The sequence below is a fragment of the Heloderma suspectum genome, chromosome 12 (genome assembly GCF_057233095.1).
Source record: "Heloderma suspectum isolate Gila_16-S chromosome 12, 16-S_ref, whole genome shotgun sequence".
NCBI lineage: Eukaryota > Metazoa > Chordata > Lepidosauria > Squamata > Helodermatidae > Heloderma > Heloderma suspectum.
The window spans coordinates 32,262,131-32,280,574 of NC_139469.1; the positions used below are offsets into that span (position 1 = coordinate 32,262,131).

The 18,444-nt window shown below is 46.0% G+C and overlaps 2 protein-coding genes across 4 annotated transcripts in view; both read left to right on the forward strand.

The window, feature by feature from the left end:
* The window catches only part of LOC146336768 (lipase maturation factor 1-like), a 40,044-nt gene extending 29,017 nt beyond the window's left edge, over positions 1–11,027 (forward strand). The window contains exon 3 of the mRNA XM_084818944.1: positions 10,923–11,027. Coding sequence (XP_084675070.1) covers positions 10,923–10,941 — 19 coding nt within the window. The 3' untranslated portion in view covers positions 10,942–11,027. The remainder of the gene's footprint in view (positions 1–10,922) is intronic.
* Positions 1–18,444, forward strand: part of LOC146336770 (lipase maturation factor 1-like) — a 294,331-nt gene that overhangs the window by 15,233 nt on the left and 260,654 nt on the right. The gene's annotated exons all lie outside the window — the stretch shown is intronic.

Sequence of the window (18,444 nt, forward strand, 5' to 3'; positions counted from 1 at the left end):
CAGGCTGTGATCCGGTTGCGGGTCTCAACCCATAATACCTTGGAACATATCCCAGAACCATCTCCCAAAATAAAGGGGGTTTCATGACAATTTCATGTCAGCAGAAGTTGATACGGACAAGGCTTCCTGAAGGAAGAAAAATGGGTCTCCAAAATGGTCTAAATGGGTCTCCAAAATGGGTCTCTAAATGGGTCTCCAAAATGTTCTCCAAAATGGGACACGTGAGCACCAATGTGCTCATGGGCATCTCTCTGGATGCCCCCCCCCCCCAATTCCTGCCTGATTTTTATTCTATTATTTTAATGTGTGCTTTTTTTCTTTTAAGCTGGGACAACAACAATGCTGAGTAAGTGAAGATAAACCTTCTGTCTCCTGGGTCTATAAAAGGAGTGTGTTGTTGTCTGTATTATAATTGAACAAGAGAACTTTTTCTGTTCTAGTGTAGAGGTTAAAACTCTGGAAGGAAGCAAAAGGGACCCACAAATCTGTTGTCGCTTTTTTCCTGGGGGGGGGGGGGTCCGTGGGAGAATATAGAGGGTGCAAACCGATACAAACGAGAAACACAGTGGAAATCGGACAGTCTTCAAGCCTCTTTACCCTCACTTCTCTGATAATTTCTACAACAGAGTTGGATGAGATTTCATGAGTCACGTCCACCTGTCTGCTAGTGAAATCCTCCAAAGGGATGGGTAGATCTTCTAGGTTAGGCTCTGGAAACATTTCCCTTAACCTGGATTATTTAAAATCTGGATTCTAGGTTGAATTTTTGAGCCAGGTGAATGCTGGAGCAGCTTCCTGAGCCCCGGAGGTGGAAGTCAGGACAGCCGCCAGGCCTTGCCTTGCCTTGTGCACACAGAGGTCCCCAATACGTTGTGGACTCGGAAATGTCATCAACTGCGTGCTCAGAAATGTCATCAACTGCATGCTGACCTGAAGGCAGGCAGATTGGTCCTGAGGTGGTCTACCACCTGATGGAGATCCTACCCTATGCTCTCTAATTTTATGTCTTCCCAAGTCGTTGGAGAGGTTCCATGCCCCATCTGGACCTGAGTTAGGAGCACTAAAAGTACAGCAATATTGTATGAGTTGCAGTAATATGATAAAGATACAAAATCCTGTAGCTCAGGGGTGTAGAACCTTAGGCCCAGGGGCCAAATCTGGCCCTCCTGGGGTCCCAGTGCAGTCCTCTGGAGTTCCCCAGAGGCCCACACCCCTTCCCCTGTCCCCAACCCCTTTCTCCCAGCCACCAATTGTTTGGTGATTTCATGGTTTTGTGCAGTTTTTTCCCCATTCTAAAAAGTTGAAATGCCTCTCCTAATTTATTTCGTTTTATTTATTTTATTTAAACATTTCTTGGCCGCCTTTCAGGGCAGAAGCCCTCCCAAGGCGGCTTACAACAATAAAATACTTAAAAACAAAATATTAAAAGAGATAAAAACAACAATAAAAGCCAACAATAAAACCAACAGCAATGTTAATAGCAGCAACAGCAACAATAGCAGTTAAGGCTTACTTATTATAAGTAACATTTGTCTCCTAAGGCTTACTTATTGCCAGTAAGAGCTTTAGGTTAAAATATGCTGGTATTTTTGCCCCGACCCTTTTGCCTTTGACTCAGCCCCCTTTGCCTTTTGCTCCACCTACCACTGGAATGTGGCCCCCAGCAGCTTCTTTGAAATGGAATTCAGCCCTGGAGCTGAAAGAGGTTCTGCAGCCCTGCTGTAGCTAGTGTTGCATAGTGGCTAAAAAGTGTGAGCTGTGATCCAAGAGGTCTCCAGTTGAAATCTCTCCTTGATTGTGAACTCACCGTCAAGCCACATACTAAGTCCCAGTATTGCGAAAAAGGCGGGATATAAATAAATATAATAATAATAATAATAATAAAGCCACTGTCCCCCCCCCCCCTTCCCCATGCAATATGGGAATAAAACAGGCCGACCTTACAAGGCTGTTGTAAGGATTAGGGAGATAATGCAAGTGAAGTACTTTTGTGAATCAAAAGACACTACCTAAATAGGAAGGGACAGAGTTAATTGCACTTAGGGTAAGTTAGGCATGACTTAAGTCGCATTGATTTCAATGGGAGTTAAGTGCAACTAAGTTCATTTGGATCCAACCCTATATGGGTGGTGTGGTTGAAAGCTTTCAATGGAATGCAAAATATTTTCCTGAGAATGGTGTGTTTGGGAGTAAACAAAAGTGAAAGGGTGATACATTAGAGGTGTTTTTCACTTGGCTTGCTGTAGAAAACAGCTTTTCATCATAAACTGTAATATAGTAGACCTTTTTGATATTAAATTTGCTTGTTTCTCTGGAAGTAAACATCTTCAGGAATGCCTTTGTTTATCATGAGGCTGTGTTGCATCCTCCATTCCTCCTCTTCTCCCCTCTTCCTCCTAATGGAAAAAGAATTATTCTGAGAAACTTAACCCAAAAGTTAAAGGATCTCAGGGGGGTCATCCTTCCTGCAGAGGAAGCAGATTTTGGCACCTCTGTCTGATATTGTGGCGGGGGGCAGGGTGCGGAGAAACGGCAGGGTGTATCAGTTTCAAAGAATGCTGTGTGCGGCTGATATGACATATTAATGAAGGAAAGATTAATACCATGTGACACTGTTGCTGCTTTGCCATACAAGCAGGGGGCTAACAAAGCTAATTGAAAACATACTTCTCGTTCAGAAAATTATAACTTAGTGACGGCTTATGTCAGAAAGGAATAATTTTCATCCAGTCTTGAACTGCCTTTGCGGTGATTCTGTGCCTTGGCCCTGATCCTGTAAAGATCAAATGTACATCCTTGGCTGGAGAGATTGGGTGAAATCTCTTAGGTATCAGTGAAAGAAGTCAGTAAGTTGGAATGAAGAAATAGTATTTCAGCATTTCAAATATTTAAAATTAGACTGAATGAAAATACTTGGGGCTTCCTGGAGTTCAAAGCACTTTACGTACTGTATCTTGTTGTAATCCTTAAAACAATCCTTTAAGGGGGGTCGGTCTGATTACCCCTATATTGTATATGGACAAGTGACCACTTCAGCCCCTGCTGCCCCCTGCCCCCCCACCCCCGGCAAGGTCATCAAGGGGAGTCCATGGTAGAAGCAAGATTTGGACTTCGTCATTCATAGCTCGGTGTCTTAGCCAGTCATTTCATTATTGCAATTCTTAATTAATTACTTGATTAGTCACCTACGTTTTAGCCGACGGATTAAATTAAAAATAATTGGGGTATTGCCAGACTCTCAAAATAGGTGCCTTTTGGGATGTTGCAAGGAATATGAAATAAGTTGTAGTATCGTAACACAAACTTATTACTCCTTGTTAAAAGAAAAGGTCACACCTACCATTTTCTTCTTCTACTCCGTATTGCACAAACATCCCAGAGCCAAAATAGCCTCATTGAGAAATAAACAAGCATGCCCTACCTGTTTCTGTGCTACTGGTTAAAACTGGCCTTTGCCCATTAATAATCTTAAGGATACCATGAAGTTCTCCTGTGGAAGGATCATTGAACTAAAGGGGGAGTTGCAGAAGAGGACAAGCCTAAATTATCCATATTTCTGATGATTAACTCTCCCATGACTAGGCCCATACTGATTTCAAGCCCCCACCCCAACCAGTGGGAGCTTTCTAAGGGAATGTTTGTTTACACACTCATTTATATGTTGCCTTTTATGACATAGCCCTTACAAGATGGCTCACGTAGAAATATACAATACAATTAAACAAAACCACCATATAACCAGATAGCAGCACATAAATCATCTTAAAGCATAGGCCTCTTAAAACAGATAAATGAGATAATATGCACAATAAATAAAAATACAAAACCTTTAAGCACCTCCTTGATTTAAAACTGTAGAGATTAAAAGACCCAATTCAAGAATAAGTGGTCCAAAATAAATACGTTTTTAAAGCCTGTTTAAAGTTGTACGAAGGAGAAGCCGCACACACCTTAGTGGGGACAGGGATCCTCAGCCTCTGGGCCATCCCTGAAAAGATCCTGCCTCTTATGGCTGCCAAATGGATCGATCTCACAGGCGGGCCTGTAAACAGGGCCTCTGAAGTAGATCTTAATGTCCAGGCAGGGCCAAGTAAACTGTCCTGAATCGTTCAGTGCTTTATAGGCCAAAGCCAGCCAGCTGAATTGAATATTTCCCATGTTCTCACTGGGATGCCTCCATCTTGACAGACCATCATTCTCAGTACTGGAGCTGTCAATAGTGAATATTGGGTTTCTGTCTACATAGTCCTGAAGGCCTTTTCTATGCATCTTTTCAGGTTTTATGTCATTATTCCTTAAGCCTTTCTTTGAGAGCTTTCCAAACGCATCTTGTTTAACCCCAATTGTAATCGGGATGCTGGATGCAATGGGCTATTGGTCTGAACCAAGAAGCCTCTTTTTATTTGTTTTTGGTATTTATGCATCAGTTTTCAGGTGAAGCTCACCCTACATAAAACTAGTTAAACAATAAGCAACAAAAATTATACAGTAAAACAGAAAAGACACGTAACGGGGGGAAGAAAGAAACTTTTTCGAAGCCTGATCTTACGCTTTTAATTCAAGGAGAGAATTGGAGGTTGACGCAAGATGGAAGAGTCAGTGACACCCCCCCCCCCCCAGCTTTGGCAAGACTTGGGATTTCTTTACTCCCTTGCCTTTCTTTCATCTTGGCACGAGCAATCATGTAAACAGCAGCAGAGTTGTTACTTCTAGTGGTTGGAGCTCACACACAGTTCCCTAGAGAAACACACTGATCTATGAATGACCCAGGATAATTAACAAGGGGACGTTGGCTGCAATGCCTAAAGGGGTTGTTACTTCAGGGTAACAAACACCATGCTACTTTTAAAAGGGGAGGGGGAAAACCTTTCTTTTAATGAAATGTTCTCCTTGTTTTGAATGTGGATATTTGTAATTATAGGGCAGTTCTTAAAAGATTGGGGACCACAATAAAGTGGATCCAGAAACCAGACAAGTGCTTTCATTTACTACCCTTGTAAACGTATTTCCTCCCCCACTCCCCTACCATGACCACTGTGGAACGCCAACAGCTTAGCAGCAACTCAAACCAGCTGCCAGAGATGTTACTTAACCCTCCGAAGCGCTTTCAACTTAATAGTGTGTCATAAATTGATGGTGAACTTGGACGGTGCCACGGTACCGCTTCGCTTCTGATTAAGTAGAAGTGCTTCCAGCAGCTACTCATGGGGTATAAACATTGCTTCAATTTTGCTTGTTTTTTGTGGGGGATCTCCAAAGACTTTGACTTGATTCTTGAATGGCAAGAGTCACTGGAGATTCTGAGTTTGGGGCACATCACATCTGGGAGAAGTGTATTGTGTAGGAGGTTAAGTGGGGCTGGCATTGGAATCATGGAGGGCGGAACTGAGAGGTAGGCCCCAAATAAGCAAAACCCTGGTATTGCAGATAAGAACATAAAGCAAAAGTTGCCCCCCAGGTTAGAATCATAGAGCAGTAGGGTTGGAAGGGGCCTCTAAGACAATTGAGTCCAACCCCCTGCTCAATGAAGGAATCCGAGTCAAAGCATCAGGTGGCTGTCCAGCCTCGTCTTGAATGCCTCCAGTGTGGGAGAGCCCAGCACCTCCCTAGGTCATGGGTTCCATTGTCATACTGCTGTAACAGTCAGGATGTTTTTCCTGATGTTCAGCCAGAATCTGGCTTCCTGTCACTTGAGCCCATTATTCTGTGTTCTGGGATGATGGAGAAGAGATCCTGGCCTTCCTCTCTGTGACCTTTCAAGTACTTGAAGAGCGCTATCCTATCTTGGCTCGGTCTTCTCTTCTCAAGGCTAAACATGCCCAGTTCTTTCAGTCTCTCCTCATAGGGCTTTGTTTCCAGTCCCCTGATCATCTTTGTTGCCCTCCTCTGAACCCTCTCCAGTTTGTCTGCATCCTTCTTAAAGTGTGGTGCCCAGAACTGGACACAGTACTCAAGATGAAACCAGACCTGAGTAGAGTAGAGTAGAGTAGAGTAGAGTGGAAGTACTCAGGATCATAGACTCGTAGAATATTAGAGTTGGAAGGGGCCTCTAAGACCATCAGGTCCAACCCCCTGCTCAATGTGGGAATCCAAGTCAAAGCATCCTTGACAGGTGGCTGTCCAGCTTCATCTTGAAAGCCTCCAGTGTGGGAGAGCCCACCACCTCCCCAGGTAATTGGTTCCATTATCGTATTGCTCTCACAGTCAGGAAGTTTTTCCTGATGTTCAGCCAGAATCTGGCTTCCTGTCACTTGAGCCCATTATTCCGTGTCCTGCACTCTGGGATGACTGAGAAGAGATCCTGGCCTTCCTCTCTGTGACAACCTTTCAAGTACTTGAAGAGTGCTTGTCATAGGAAGCTGCCTTATACTGAGTCAGACCTTGCTCCACCCTCACTCAGTACTGTCTACAGTTTTGGGGATGTACTTTTTATTCTTTTCAATTGGTTTTTACTTTATATGTACATTGCCTGAGTGCTTATTGAGTTGAGGGTAGATCCATAAATGTGCCAAATACATATACATACTGACTGGCAGTAACTCTTCAGGGTGTTGGACAGGGCTCTTTCCCAGCTCCAGCTGGAGATAGGGATGGGCAAAAGAGCAGTGTTTGAGACCACTAGGATTCTCCGAACATTGTCTCACCGCTCGTCTCATGCCTCATTCCCTTTCGTGTTTGCAATGGCTGCTCGCTTTGTGCGAGTGGGAAATTTGCACAGATTTCCTCCACAGACTAAAGTGGGTCTGATCCAGTCTAGGGAGAAAATTTCCCCAAATTAGGAAATGTGTGCAAATCAAACTGGGAATCAGGAATGAGATGAGCGTGAGCACATGTTTGACAATTTGGAAATATTTTTGGTGAACATACACTCACACATGTTCAGCGCTTTGAACAGGGCATGCTCGCATGTTTTGCAAGCAAAATTGCATTTCTCATACATCCGTAGCTGGAAGTGCTGGGGATCGAACCTTCAGCCTGCAAAGATTGTGCTGTACTGGTGAGCTATGGCTCTTCCTTGTAGGCATATGCTAAAGGGAAGCGTGAGAGCTGGAGTTGGTTAGATGCTTGCCCCTGGAGAGTGGCTCATATTTACTGATTTTTAAAGTTATATCCTGCCATTTTTGCTTGAAGTCTTCAGGGTGGCTTCACAACAATAAGAAATAATTAAAAAGAGTAGAGCTACCTTGAGAACATTTAAAAACTTAACAAATTAGAAACGTCAGGAGAAGAGAAGGGATAAAAATAGCTGTCAGTTTAAAGCTTGGGTGAATAAATACATCTTCACCTGTTTCCTAAACGGCAGTGAACATGGTGTCATTCAGATATCTCCGGGGAGGGAATTCCAAACCTTCAGAAGGCAGAGGTACCCAGAGCTAGGCCTCTGACGAAGATCTCAAAGATTGGGCAAGTCCATGTGGAATCAAGTGTTTTTTCAGTTACCCGATTTCTAAGCCAGTTCGGGGTTTAAAGGTCAAAGCTGGCATTGTTCCTGGAAGCAGATTTGAATGGTATGAGGATCTTTTAATACTGGGAAAATTTGGTAAGCCCCAGTCAACAACTTGGCTGCAGTTTCTGAACTGATCAAAGCTTCCAGAGCTTCCAAAAAGTATTCAAAGGTATCCCCATGCACAATGCATTACCTTCATCTCACCTACAAAACTGCTGCCATTTTCTCTTTGTGTGTCCTCTTTGTACAGTAGTGAATAGCTGTGCAGAATAGACTTGGGTGGTGGGCAGAGAACATGGTTAGGGTGGTTGTAGCAGAGTTGGTTTGAAGACTTTTGGCTGCTGAGTGGTAAGCCTGCTGCAAAGAGGGATGGAACAGCCCCTAGATCAAGGGTGCAGAACCTCAGCCCTAGAGGCCAAATCCAGCCCTGGTCCTTTGGGATTCCCCAAATAACCACACCCTTCCCCTGTCCCCACTGCTTCCCTCCAACCACCAACTGTTTGGTGGCTTCACGGCTTCTGTGCAGCTTTTCCCCCACGCTAAAAGCTTGAATGCCCCTCCTAAGTCTTAACTACTGCCCATAAGAGCTTTAAGCTAAAATATGCTGGTTTTTTGGCCCAGCCCTCTTTGCCTTTGGCTTCACCCTCCACTAGAATGCGGCCCCCAAGAGCTCCTCCGAAATGGAATCCAGGCTGAAAGAGGTTTTGCCCCGTTCCACATGGCTGGTTTCAAAGGGGGTGCGCTGAATGTCCCCTAGCTTAAATTGCTGGATTGAAACTAATCCTTTAGCAGAGGACAGCCAAGGAAGCTGCCTTATAGTGCGCCAGAACGCGGGTCTATTTAGCTTGTTACTGTCTACGCACTGAGTGGCAGCAGCTGTCCAGGGTCTCAGATAGGAGGCTTTTCTAGCTGTACCTGGAGATAGAGGTGAGAAGCCTCAGAGAAAAAAAAAACCTGGGAAAAAACCACTCTTTTTCCCCACGTCCTTGGAACCCCCCTGGTTTTTCCTTTTCTCCCCATTTTTTTCAAGGGCCGTCACATCTTTATTTGGAGATACTGGTTTTCTCCTCACTGATTTTCACCTCTTGGTGGCAGATGCGTCTTTGGTGCCATTCTCTCTCTATCTCCCCACCCCCTTGTCATTCGCTCTCTCTCCCTCTTGCCCGTTTGCTTTTGCTGCTGCTGTCTTCGGTAGTCACACGGGTGATCCCATGTAACCAGAAGTTGTACAGTTAATGGGATGACATCGTAATGCCACATCTGATGTGATGATATCATAGAATCATAGAATAGTAGGGTTAGAAAGGGCCTACAAGGCCATCGACTCCAACACCCTGCTCAATGCAGGAATCCAAGTCAGAGCATCCCTGACAGATGGCTGTCCAGCCTCGTCTTGAATGCCTCCAGCGTGGGAGAGCCCACCACCTCCCTAGGGAACTGGTTCCATTGTCGTATCATTCTAACAGTCAGGACGTTTTTCCTGATGTTCAGCTGGAATCTGGCTTCCTGTAATTGGAGCCCATGATTCTGTGTCCTGCACTCTGGGATGATCAAGAAGAGATCCTGGCCTTCCTCTCTGTGACAACCTTTCAGGTACTTGAAGGGCGCTATCCTATCTCCCCTCAGTCTTCTCTTCTCAAGGCTAAACATGCCCAGTTCTTTCAGTCTCTCTTCATAGGGCTTTGTTTCCAGTCCCCTGATCATCTTTGTTGCCCTCCTCTGAACCCTCTCCAGTTTGTCTGCATCCTTCTTAAAGTGCGGTGCCCAGAACTGGACCCAGTATTCCAGATGAGGCCTAACCAGTGCTGAGTAGAGGGGAACTAGTACTTCCCGGGATTTGGAAGCTATGCTTCTATTAATGCAGCCCAAAAGAGCATTTGCCTTTTTTGCAGCCACATCACATTGTTTTCTCATATTCCGCTTGTGATCGACAACAATTCCAAGATCCTTCTCGCTTGTAGTGTTGTTGAGCCAAGTGTCCCCCATCTTGTAACTGTGCGTTTGGTTTCTTTTTCCTAGGGGCAGAACTTGGCATTGATCCCTATTAAATGTCATTCTGTTGTTTTCTGCCCAGCGCTCCAGTCTATCCAGATCACTTTGAATTTTGTTTCTGTCTTCCAAAGTATTAGCTATCCCGCCCAATTTTGTGTCATCTGCAGATTTTATCAGCATTCCCAGCACCTCCTCCTCCAAGTCATTAATCAAAATGTTGAAGAGCACTGAGCCCGATGACATCATCGGAGGTCAGTAAGGAGAGTTGCAGCCTATCAGGTTTGCTGCATCACTGAGGATGACTAAGGCAAATGAAAGCGAGGGCTCTTTAAGTGCATAAGTAAACATTAAGAGATTTTGAGAAATTGCTGAAAGGAAGGGAGCTTTTCGGCATGGCTAAAAATGTTTTGTAAAAATGGTGAGGGGTTTTGGCCCAGCCCTGGTTTCAGTTATTTTACTTACTTACCTACCTACCTACTTACTTACTTACTTATTTATTTCATTTCTATACCACCCAATATCCAAAGCTCTCTGGGCAATTCACAAAAATTGAAATGACAAGGTATGCATAAAACAATAGAAAATATGAAAGCTTAAAACCACAATATAACAGTACAACCAGAATAAAAACTAGCAGCAATGCAGAGATTTGAAATACATATTTAAAACACCAGAGCAAAAGGACTAGGAAACTAAAATGCTAAAATACTGAGAAAATAGAAAAGTCTTCGTCTGGTGCTGGAAAGAGCACAACATAGGCACCAGGTGAACCTCTCTAGGGAGCTCATTCCACAGCCCGGTGTCACAGCAGAAAAGGCCCTCCTCCTGGTAGCCACCTGCCTCAATTTCTTTCGCAGGGGCTCCCAGAGAATGACCTCTGATGATGATCTTAGGGTCTGGGCAGGTACGTATAGGAGGAGGCAATCCTACAGATAACCTGGCTCCAAGCCATTTAGGGCTTTGAATATTAATACCAGCACTTTGAATCGGGCCCAGAAATGGCTTGGCAGCCAGTGCAGATGGAAAAGTACTGGTGTGATGTGATCTCATTGGCCAGTCCCTGTTAACAATCTCACTGCCCTATTTTGGACTAGCTGAAGTTTCCGGACCCTTTTCAAAGGCAGTATAATGCATTGCAGTAATCCAGACGAGAGGTTTCTAAGTGGGCACAAGGATCAGTCTCGATTGCTGTTTGTTGTCCCTGGTCCTTTCCTTGCTGAGAGGCTGGACCCTTGTCTGATATGGGTGGTTCTGCTACAGAGGGTTGGGTCAGAATATTCTCTCTTGTGGGGAGTGGATTGGAGCAGATGACTGTTAAGAACTCCTTGCGGTCCTACCATTCTGTTAAGTGCTATTGAAAGATAAACACATGAAAAATAAAGTAATACTACCTGGCTCACCTCTTAAAAACATTGAAAGTGGCCCACAGTCTTGTCTTTTAAACATGCATTTTAACATTTCTCCCCTCCTGTTTATTTTGCAGGTATTCCTTTGGTAAGTGAGCATAACTCAGAAAATCTCCAGTAGTTGTTTTTTCATGCACTTTCGGGTATGTAATATATTTAAATTTCTCTATCACTGTTCTTCTTTTCTAGGGAGACGTAGTTATGGTCTTTAAGGTACAAGCTTCTGAGGATGTGTGTGTGTGGGGTGTGTGTGTGTGGCGGGTGTGTGTGTGGGGTGTATGTGTGTGTTCCATCTCAAGAACTACATGGCTTATGGATAGGGCAGAATCCTTTCCATAGCAGACCCATGACCTGCTGTTTTCCCATGTGTTCCAGGCCCGTTCCAGAAATATCTGTGAAGTGGGTGTGGGATGGCCCTTTGCTTGGAGGCCAATGGCATGAAGAGGGGGCAATAGTATCTTCTGTTGCCCCTATATAGCTGTGAAGCCCTATTCAGAAATTCTCCACATGTAGGGTTAAATCCATGGAAGGGGAGCAGGACCACTATCTCCCAGCCTTGTCCCAACTCGTCAGTTATGTTCCCAGTAGGAAATTGGTTTGGTTTTCATTTTAATACATGAACCAAAATGCAGTTACACTTCAGTGTTTGTACTTCTCTGAATTTTGTGATGCGGTTCTCCACTCAGAAAAACGCGTTTATAAGGGAAACGTGTGAACAAACTACATATATTCCTGAAAATTTGCAAACATGCTTTATATTAGAGGAAATTGCTTGCAAAATTTTGTATATTAGGCAAAATTGCATATAGAATGTGTAAGGAGAAACACATGTAAGGAGAAATGATAGCGAATCCCTTGGAAGACAGAAACAAAATTCAAAGTGATCTTGATAGGCTGGAGCGCTGGGCAGAAAACAACAGAATGACATTTAATAGGGATAAATGCCAAGTTCTGCACCTAGGAAAAAGAAACCGAAAACACAGTTACAAGAGGGGGATACTTGGCTCAATAACACTACAAGTGAGAAGGATCTTGGAATTGTTGTAGATCACAAGCTGACTATGAGCCAACAATGTGATGTGGCTGCAAAAAAGGCAAATGCTCTTTTGGGCTGCATTAATAGAAGCATAGCTTCCAAATCCCGAGAAGTACTAGTCTCCCTCTACTCAGCACTAGTTAGGCCTCACCTGGAGTACTGGGTCCAGTTCTGGGCACCATGCTTTAAGAGGGATGCAGACAAACTGGAGAGGGTTCAGAGGAGGGCAACAAGGATGATCAGGGGACTGGAAACAGAGCCCTACGAGGAGAGACTGAAGGAACTGGGCATGTTTAACCTTGAGAAGAGAAGACTGAGGGGAGATATGATGTCCTTGAAAGGTTGTCCCAGAGAGGAAGGCCAGGATCTCTTCTCGATCATCCCAGAGTGCAGGACACAGAATCATGGCCTCAAGTTACAGGAAGCCAGATTCCGGCTGAACATGAGGAGAAAATTCCTGACTGTTAGAGCAACATGACAATGGAACCAATTCCCTAGGGAGGTGGTGGGCTCTCCCACACTGGAGGCATTCAAGACGAGGCTGGACAGCCATCTGTTGGGAATGCTCTGACTTGGATTCTGCATTGAGCAGGGGGTTGGACTTGATGGCCTTGTAGGCCCCTTCCAACCCTACTATTCTATGATTCTATGAAATATGCGGGGAAATGCATTTGAATTTTTGTGCGGACCTCATAAAAAAATTTGAAACTGATGCAGAAATGGGATGAAATGAACTCAACATTGTAAAAATGAGAAACTGAAATTGACAGATTGGTCGATCTCTATTTCCAGGATAGCTAACGAAATAGTAAGAAAGAATGAAAGTACAGTTTTAAAAAGCTAAAAAGAAAAGAAAGCATACAAAGAACACAACAAAGTAAAACAGCAGCAGTCTATTCAGACAGAAGGTAAAACGTCAACTGGGTTAAGTTTAAAAAGTTACATTAGCAGTTCTTAACAGCCCGGAAAAATTGAAATATTTTAAACCTGGTGCCTAAATGATAGGCACAAGGACACGAGGTGGGCCTCCCTGCAGTAGGACATTCAAAAGGTGAGGAGCCGCCACTGAAAAGGCTCTCCCTCTGCTTGCCACCTGCTGCACTTCAGATAGGACCAGGGACATTTTTATTAATTAATTTATTAATTTATTATTAAATTTATTAATCGCCCATCTGGCTGGTCACCCAGCCACTCTGGGCGATGTACAACATACAATAAAAACAGTTTAAAACAATAAAATTCTACAATAAAAACATTTTCAAAAATACCCTAACCCACCCCAAACGCCTGCCTGAACAACAACGTTTTTAATGCATGACGGAAGCTCATTAAAGAGGGGGCATGATGGAGTTCCCTAGGGAGGGAGTTCCACAGAGTGGGGGCCACCACAGAAAAGGCCCTCTCCCTCGTCCCCACCAGTCTAGCTGTCCTGGCTGATGGGACAAAGCGGCCTGTCTGGTGCTGCTGGAGGCGCTCCTTAAGATAGGCTGGGCCGGAACCATATAGGGTTTTAAAGGTCAAAACCAACACCTTGAATTTGGCCCGGAAAACAACTGGTAACCAGTGCAACTCCTTCAGCACTGGAGTGATGTGATCTCGCTGGCGGCTGCCTTTAATCAGGCGAGCTGCTGCGTTCTGTACCAGCTGCAGTTTCCGAACCGTCTTCAAGGGTAACCCCACGTAGAGCACATTACAGTAGTCTAAACGAGAGGAGACCAGGGCATGTACTACCGATGGGAGCAGATGGTCGGGAAGGAAGGGGCGCAGCTGCCGTATCAGATGGAGTTGATACAGCGCTGTCCGGCTCACAGCTGACACCTGAGCCTCCATGGATAACTGGGAGTCCAGAATGACCCCCAGGCTGCAGACCTGGTCTTTCAAGGGTAGCCATACCCCATTCAACACCAGGTCAACATCCCCCAGCCTCCTCTTGTCTCCCACCAAAAGTACCTCGGTCTTGTCAGGGTTCAGCTTCAGCCTATTCCTCCCCATCCAGTCACTCACCGTCTCCAGACATTTGGACAGGGATTCTACGGCCAACCCTGGTGAAGATTTGAATGAGAGGAAGAGCTGCGTGTCATCCGCATATTGATGACACTGCACCCCAAACCTCCTGATAGCAGCCCCCAGCGGCTTCACATAGATGTTAAATAGCATTGGGGAGAGGATGGAACCCTGTGGCACCCCACAAGTAAGTGGCCACGGGTCCGAAACCTCCTCTCCCAGTGCTACCCTCTGGTACCTGCTGGAGAGGAAGGACCGGAACCACCACAATACGGTGTCCCCAATGCCCAACCCTCCAGGCGGTCCAGGAGGATACCGTGGTCAACGGTATCGAAAGCCGCTGAGAGGTCAAGGAGAACAAGGAAGGAGCATTCACCCTTATCCAGAGCCCTCCTCATATCATCCACCAAGGTGACCAAGGCCGTTTCTGTCCCATGCCCAGGCCTGAAGCCCGACTGAAATGGGTCTAGATAATCAGTTTCTTCCAAGTGTGCCTTCAACTGCACCGCCACCACCCGCTCAATCACCTTGCCCAAAAATGGCAGATTTGAGACTGGGCGAAAGTTGTTCAAAACTTGAGGATCCAAGGAGGGCTTCTTTAAGAGCGGTCTTATCACTGCCTCCTTGAGGGCTGATGGCATCACTCCCTCCCCAAGGGAGGAGTTCACCACCGCCCTGATCCACTCACCCAGTCTCTCTCTGCAGCCCATAATGAGCCAAGATGGGCAAGGATCAAGTAAGCAGGTGGTCGGCCTTACAGATGAAAGCACCTTGTCCACTTCATCAGGAGGAAGAAGCTGGAACCGATCCCACAAAACCGGTTTGCCACAGGCCGCCTCTTGCTCACTAACTGTATCCACAGCGTGCAGAGTAACACACCTAATCTGATCAATTTTATCTGCAAAGTGCCTTGCCAAGGCCTCACAGGAGGCCTTAGAATGCTCCAGTGGTTCCAGAGCCACAGGACCAACCAGGCTCCGGACCACTTGGAACAGCCTCCTGGGACAGCACTCTGCAGACGCGATGGAGGCAGCATAATATTCCTTTTTTGCTGCCTTCACCGCCACGTGATAGGCTGAAGATATAGCTCTAGCCCGTGTCTGATCGTCTTTGGAGCGAGACTTCCGCCACCGGCGCTCTAGCCGTCTCACCTCCTGTTTCAGAGCTCGTAACCGCGGATTGAACCATGGTGCGGTCCAAGCCCTGTTCAGGGGGAGAGGGCGTTTCGGAGCCACCTGATCTAATGCCCCAGTGATTGCAGCATTCCAGCCACCCACCAGGGTCTCAACCAAGTGGCCGTTGGCATGCCCCAGAGAATCCCAAAGCGCGTTCAGGAATCCTTTTGGATCCATAAGACGCCTGGGGCGGACCATTTTAATGGGTCCTCCACCCCTGCGGAGGGGTTGTGGAACCGAGAAGTCCAACGTCACCAGATAGTGATCTGACCATGACAAGGGGGTGGTGGATATACCCCCGACTTCCAGATCACTCCCCACTTCTCCAGAAACAAACACAAGGTCTAGCGCGTGACCAGCTACATGGGTGGGCCCAGTTAGAATATGGTGCAGCTCCCAGGAGGCCATGGTCTCCATGAAGTCCCAAGGTGCTCCTGTGAGAATGGCCTCCAAATGTACGTTGAAGTCCCCCAACACCAGTAAGTTAGGGGACTGCACACGCACATCAGAGACCACCTCAAGCACCTCGGCCAAGGAGTCAGTTGTGCAGCGGGGTGGACGGTACACGAGCAGAATCCCCAGACTGCCCTTCGGGCCCAACCTCCAGTACATGCACTCAGCAACCTTGGTCTCCCGGAGAGGGGGTCTGGTGAAGACCATGGACTCTCGGTAGATAACAGCCACTCCCCCTCCCTGATCCCCAGCCTTCGGCTGCTGTGCATACGAAAATCCAGCTGGACACATGGCTGCAAGGGTTGGAGCAGCAGCCTCGGCCAGCCAGGTCTCCGTAATACATGCCAGGTCTGCACCCTCATCCAGGATCATGTCATGGATGAGGGAGGTTTTCTGGGTAACAGACCTGACATTGCAGAGCAGCAAACGAAGGCCAGAAGATGGGGTCACGCCTCCCCCAGCCATCCTTTGGCTCTGGACAGGCCCGGAGCAGGGGACAGATACTACACATCTCTCCCTTGTTCCCCTTACCTGGCATGGCCTGCCCCTAGCGCTCCGCCAGCGCATGCCGCCCAGCCTCGGTATGTTCTGGCCCCCAACACTCCCCCCACTGCCTCCATCAGGTGGACACATGCCCCCTCGCTCCAGCCTATCAGGCAGGCTACCCACCCCTAAAACCACAACAAAATCCCCCAGGAAAAAGAAAACACACACACACACACACACACCAATTCAAAATCCCCTTAAAAATAATGCCAGGCCGGAGTCCACAGGGAAGGCCAGGTGGTGGTGGTGGTGGCGGCGGCGGCGGCGGCAGCGGCGGCGGCAGCAGCAGCAGCAGGCACGCCTCTTCCCCGGTGATGGTGGTGGCCTCTCCTGCAGGCCTTGGCTCTCCCAGGCCACCTCAGCCAGCCAGCTTATGTAGCCCCTCCAGGGAGGGCAGGTGGAGCAACACAGCTGGCTCGGTACCTGGGGGCCTGGTCCTGCATGCACTGGCAGTCTGCCAGGCAGAAGTCTCCAGGGAAGGAGACATGGTCCCATTCTCTCTCTGCATGGAGAGAGACATGGTCCCATTCTCTCTCTGCATGGAGGAGAATGTCGATAAGAGTTGCTTTACAGTACAACCCTATACATGCCTACTCAGAAGTAAGCCCCACTGAGTTCAAGTAGGACCCACTCTCAGGTAACTGCACATAGGATCGCACCCTTAAATCTAGTTGGGAGTGAAGTCTGCAATCCCAGAGTGTGCCTATGAAGGAGGCAAAAGGTTTCCTATATATGCCATTCAGGTTGAAAAAGGTGCAAAATTTTATAACTTTCTAAGAAATCTAAGCCTGTATACTCAGAAGTTAGTCCCACTGAGTTCAGTGGCACTTCCGCCCAGGCAAGTGTGTTTTAGGATTGCAGCCATACTCTGTGCATGCTGCATGGTGCAAAACTAAATGAAATAAATGCTGCTGTTGCTACATGTTGTGAATTGTAATCTAGCTATTCTAGATATTAGCAATACAATTTATACTTTCCATATTAAATTCGTAGCAAATGGACCTGGCTTCACATGGGTTGGAATAGCCGTTAGATTAATACAGCCAGTCTCACAAGCAACCTTACATAGCTGTGTCCACCCCGTCTGAGTGAAGCCATGCCTGCTTATACCCCTAGGTACAGCCCCTGCCATGGTGCAAGGCTATAACCCCCTGGAGGAGGGGTCTGCCCACTCCATTCCCCTGTGGGAGTCGTGCCCCACAGCTGTGGGGAGGAGGCAGCTGTATACCTCTGTCCCCTGGCCTGTTAATCTAGCTCTGCACCCTGGCTTCAGACTATGGACTGCAAAGCTATGCACTCATAAGGGACGTCTGCCACCTAGTGACTGATTATGGTACTGCAGGCTCAGATACATGGACACATTAACATTAATTAAAAGTAATTAATGCATTTAAAAAAGAAAATAACCCTGAGGTGCACACCTTTGGGGTCCCCTTAGCATGCCAAGTTTCAGGAGTCTAGGTTTCAGGGTCTTGGTGCTATGGCACTAATGGATGGACAGACACATCTATTATTACAGATTATTATTTTAATACTTACCAAAAGTGATCCAGGCCCTGAGCAAGTGGCTATAACATGCATGCTAGATTTTTTTTAATGCAAGTGTGCCTTGTCCTGGTTTCATCTTTGTATTAAGAATGGCCAGGTGAGCCAAAAATATCCTTTATACATGTTATAGAGAGGCCCACTAAATTTTGTACCATCGGGATATTAAGTGATTGCTATCCATTTATGTTTCTCTCCCCCCCCCTCCCCCAATTGGTTGCTTCCCTAAAAAGTAGATGAGATCCAGTCTGTCTCCTGGACTGGATCAAGTCTCTTAATCAAACCCTTTGTACACAGTGGGATTCCTTTTCTCTTCCTTCTGTTTTTGGATGAGATGCTGCTTCTGATTTGGGATTAATAAAATGAAAATGCCAAAAGCTACCCTTTTTTTGTGAGGAATGCAGGAAACCCACAATATTTTTGTTATATTATAATTGTGGAACAGTGACATTTTGTCATCCTCTATTTGTTGTTGTCGAAAAGCATTTAAATATTGCTGAGTTTTGAAAAATCCCACTTTTGCGTTCAGTAGCATTTACTTCAAAGAATTGTCTTAACGGTTCCTGCAGTGATCTTTTGTACATGCTGAGTGCTTCCTGTCCCTTTGCAGGAAGTATGGGGCTTGCTTTTTTTAATCTTTGGATTGGCTCTTATTTCACACAAAAAGAGTCTTTATGACTAGTTTCTTAAAGGTTTCATAATAAAAATACAATATTTTTATATTTACAAAAATATAGTATGATATAATACATGTATATCAGTAGATAAAACTGTTTTGCATTATATATAAATAACTACTTAATTAATAGTAAGCAGTGTTACCACGTATAAACTATTATC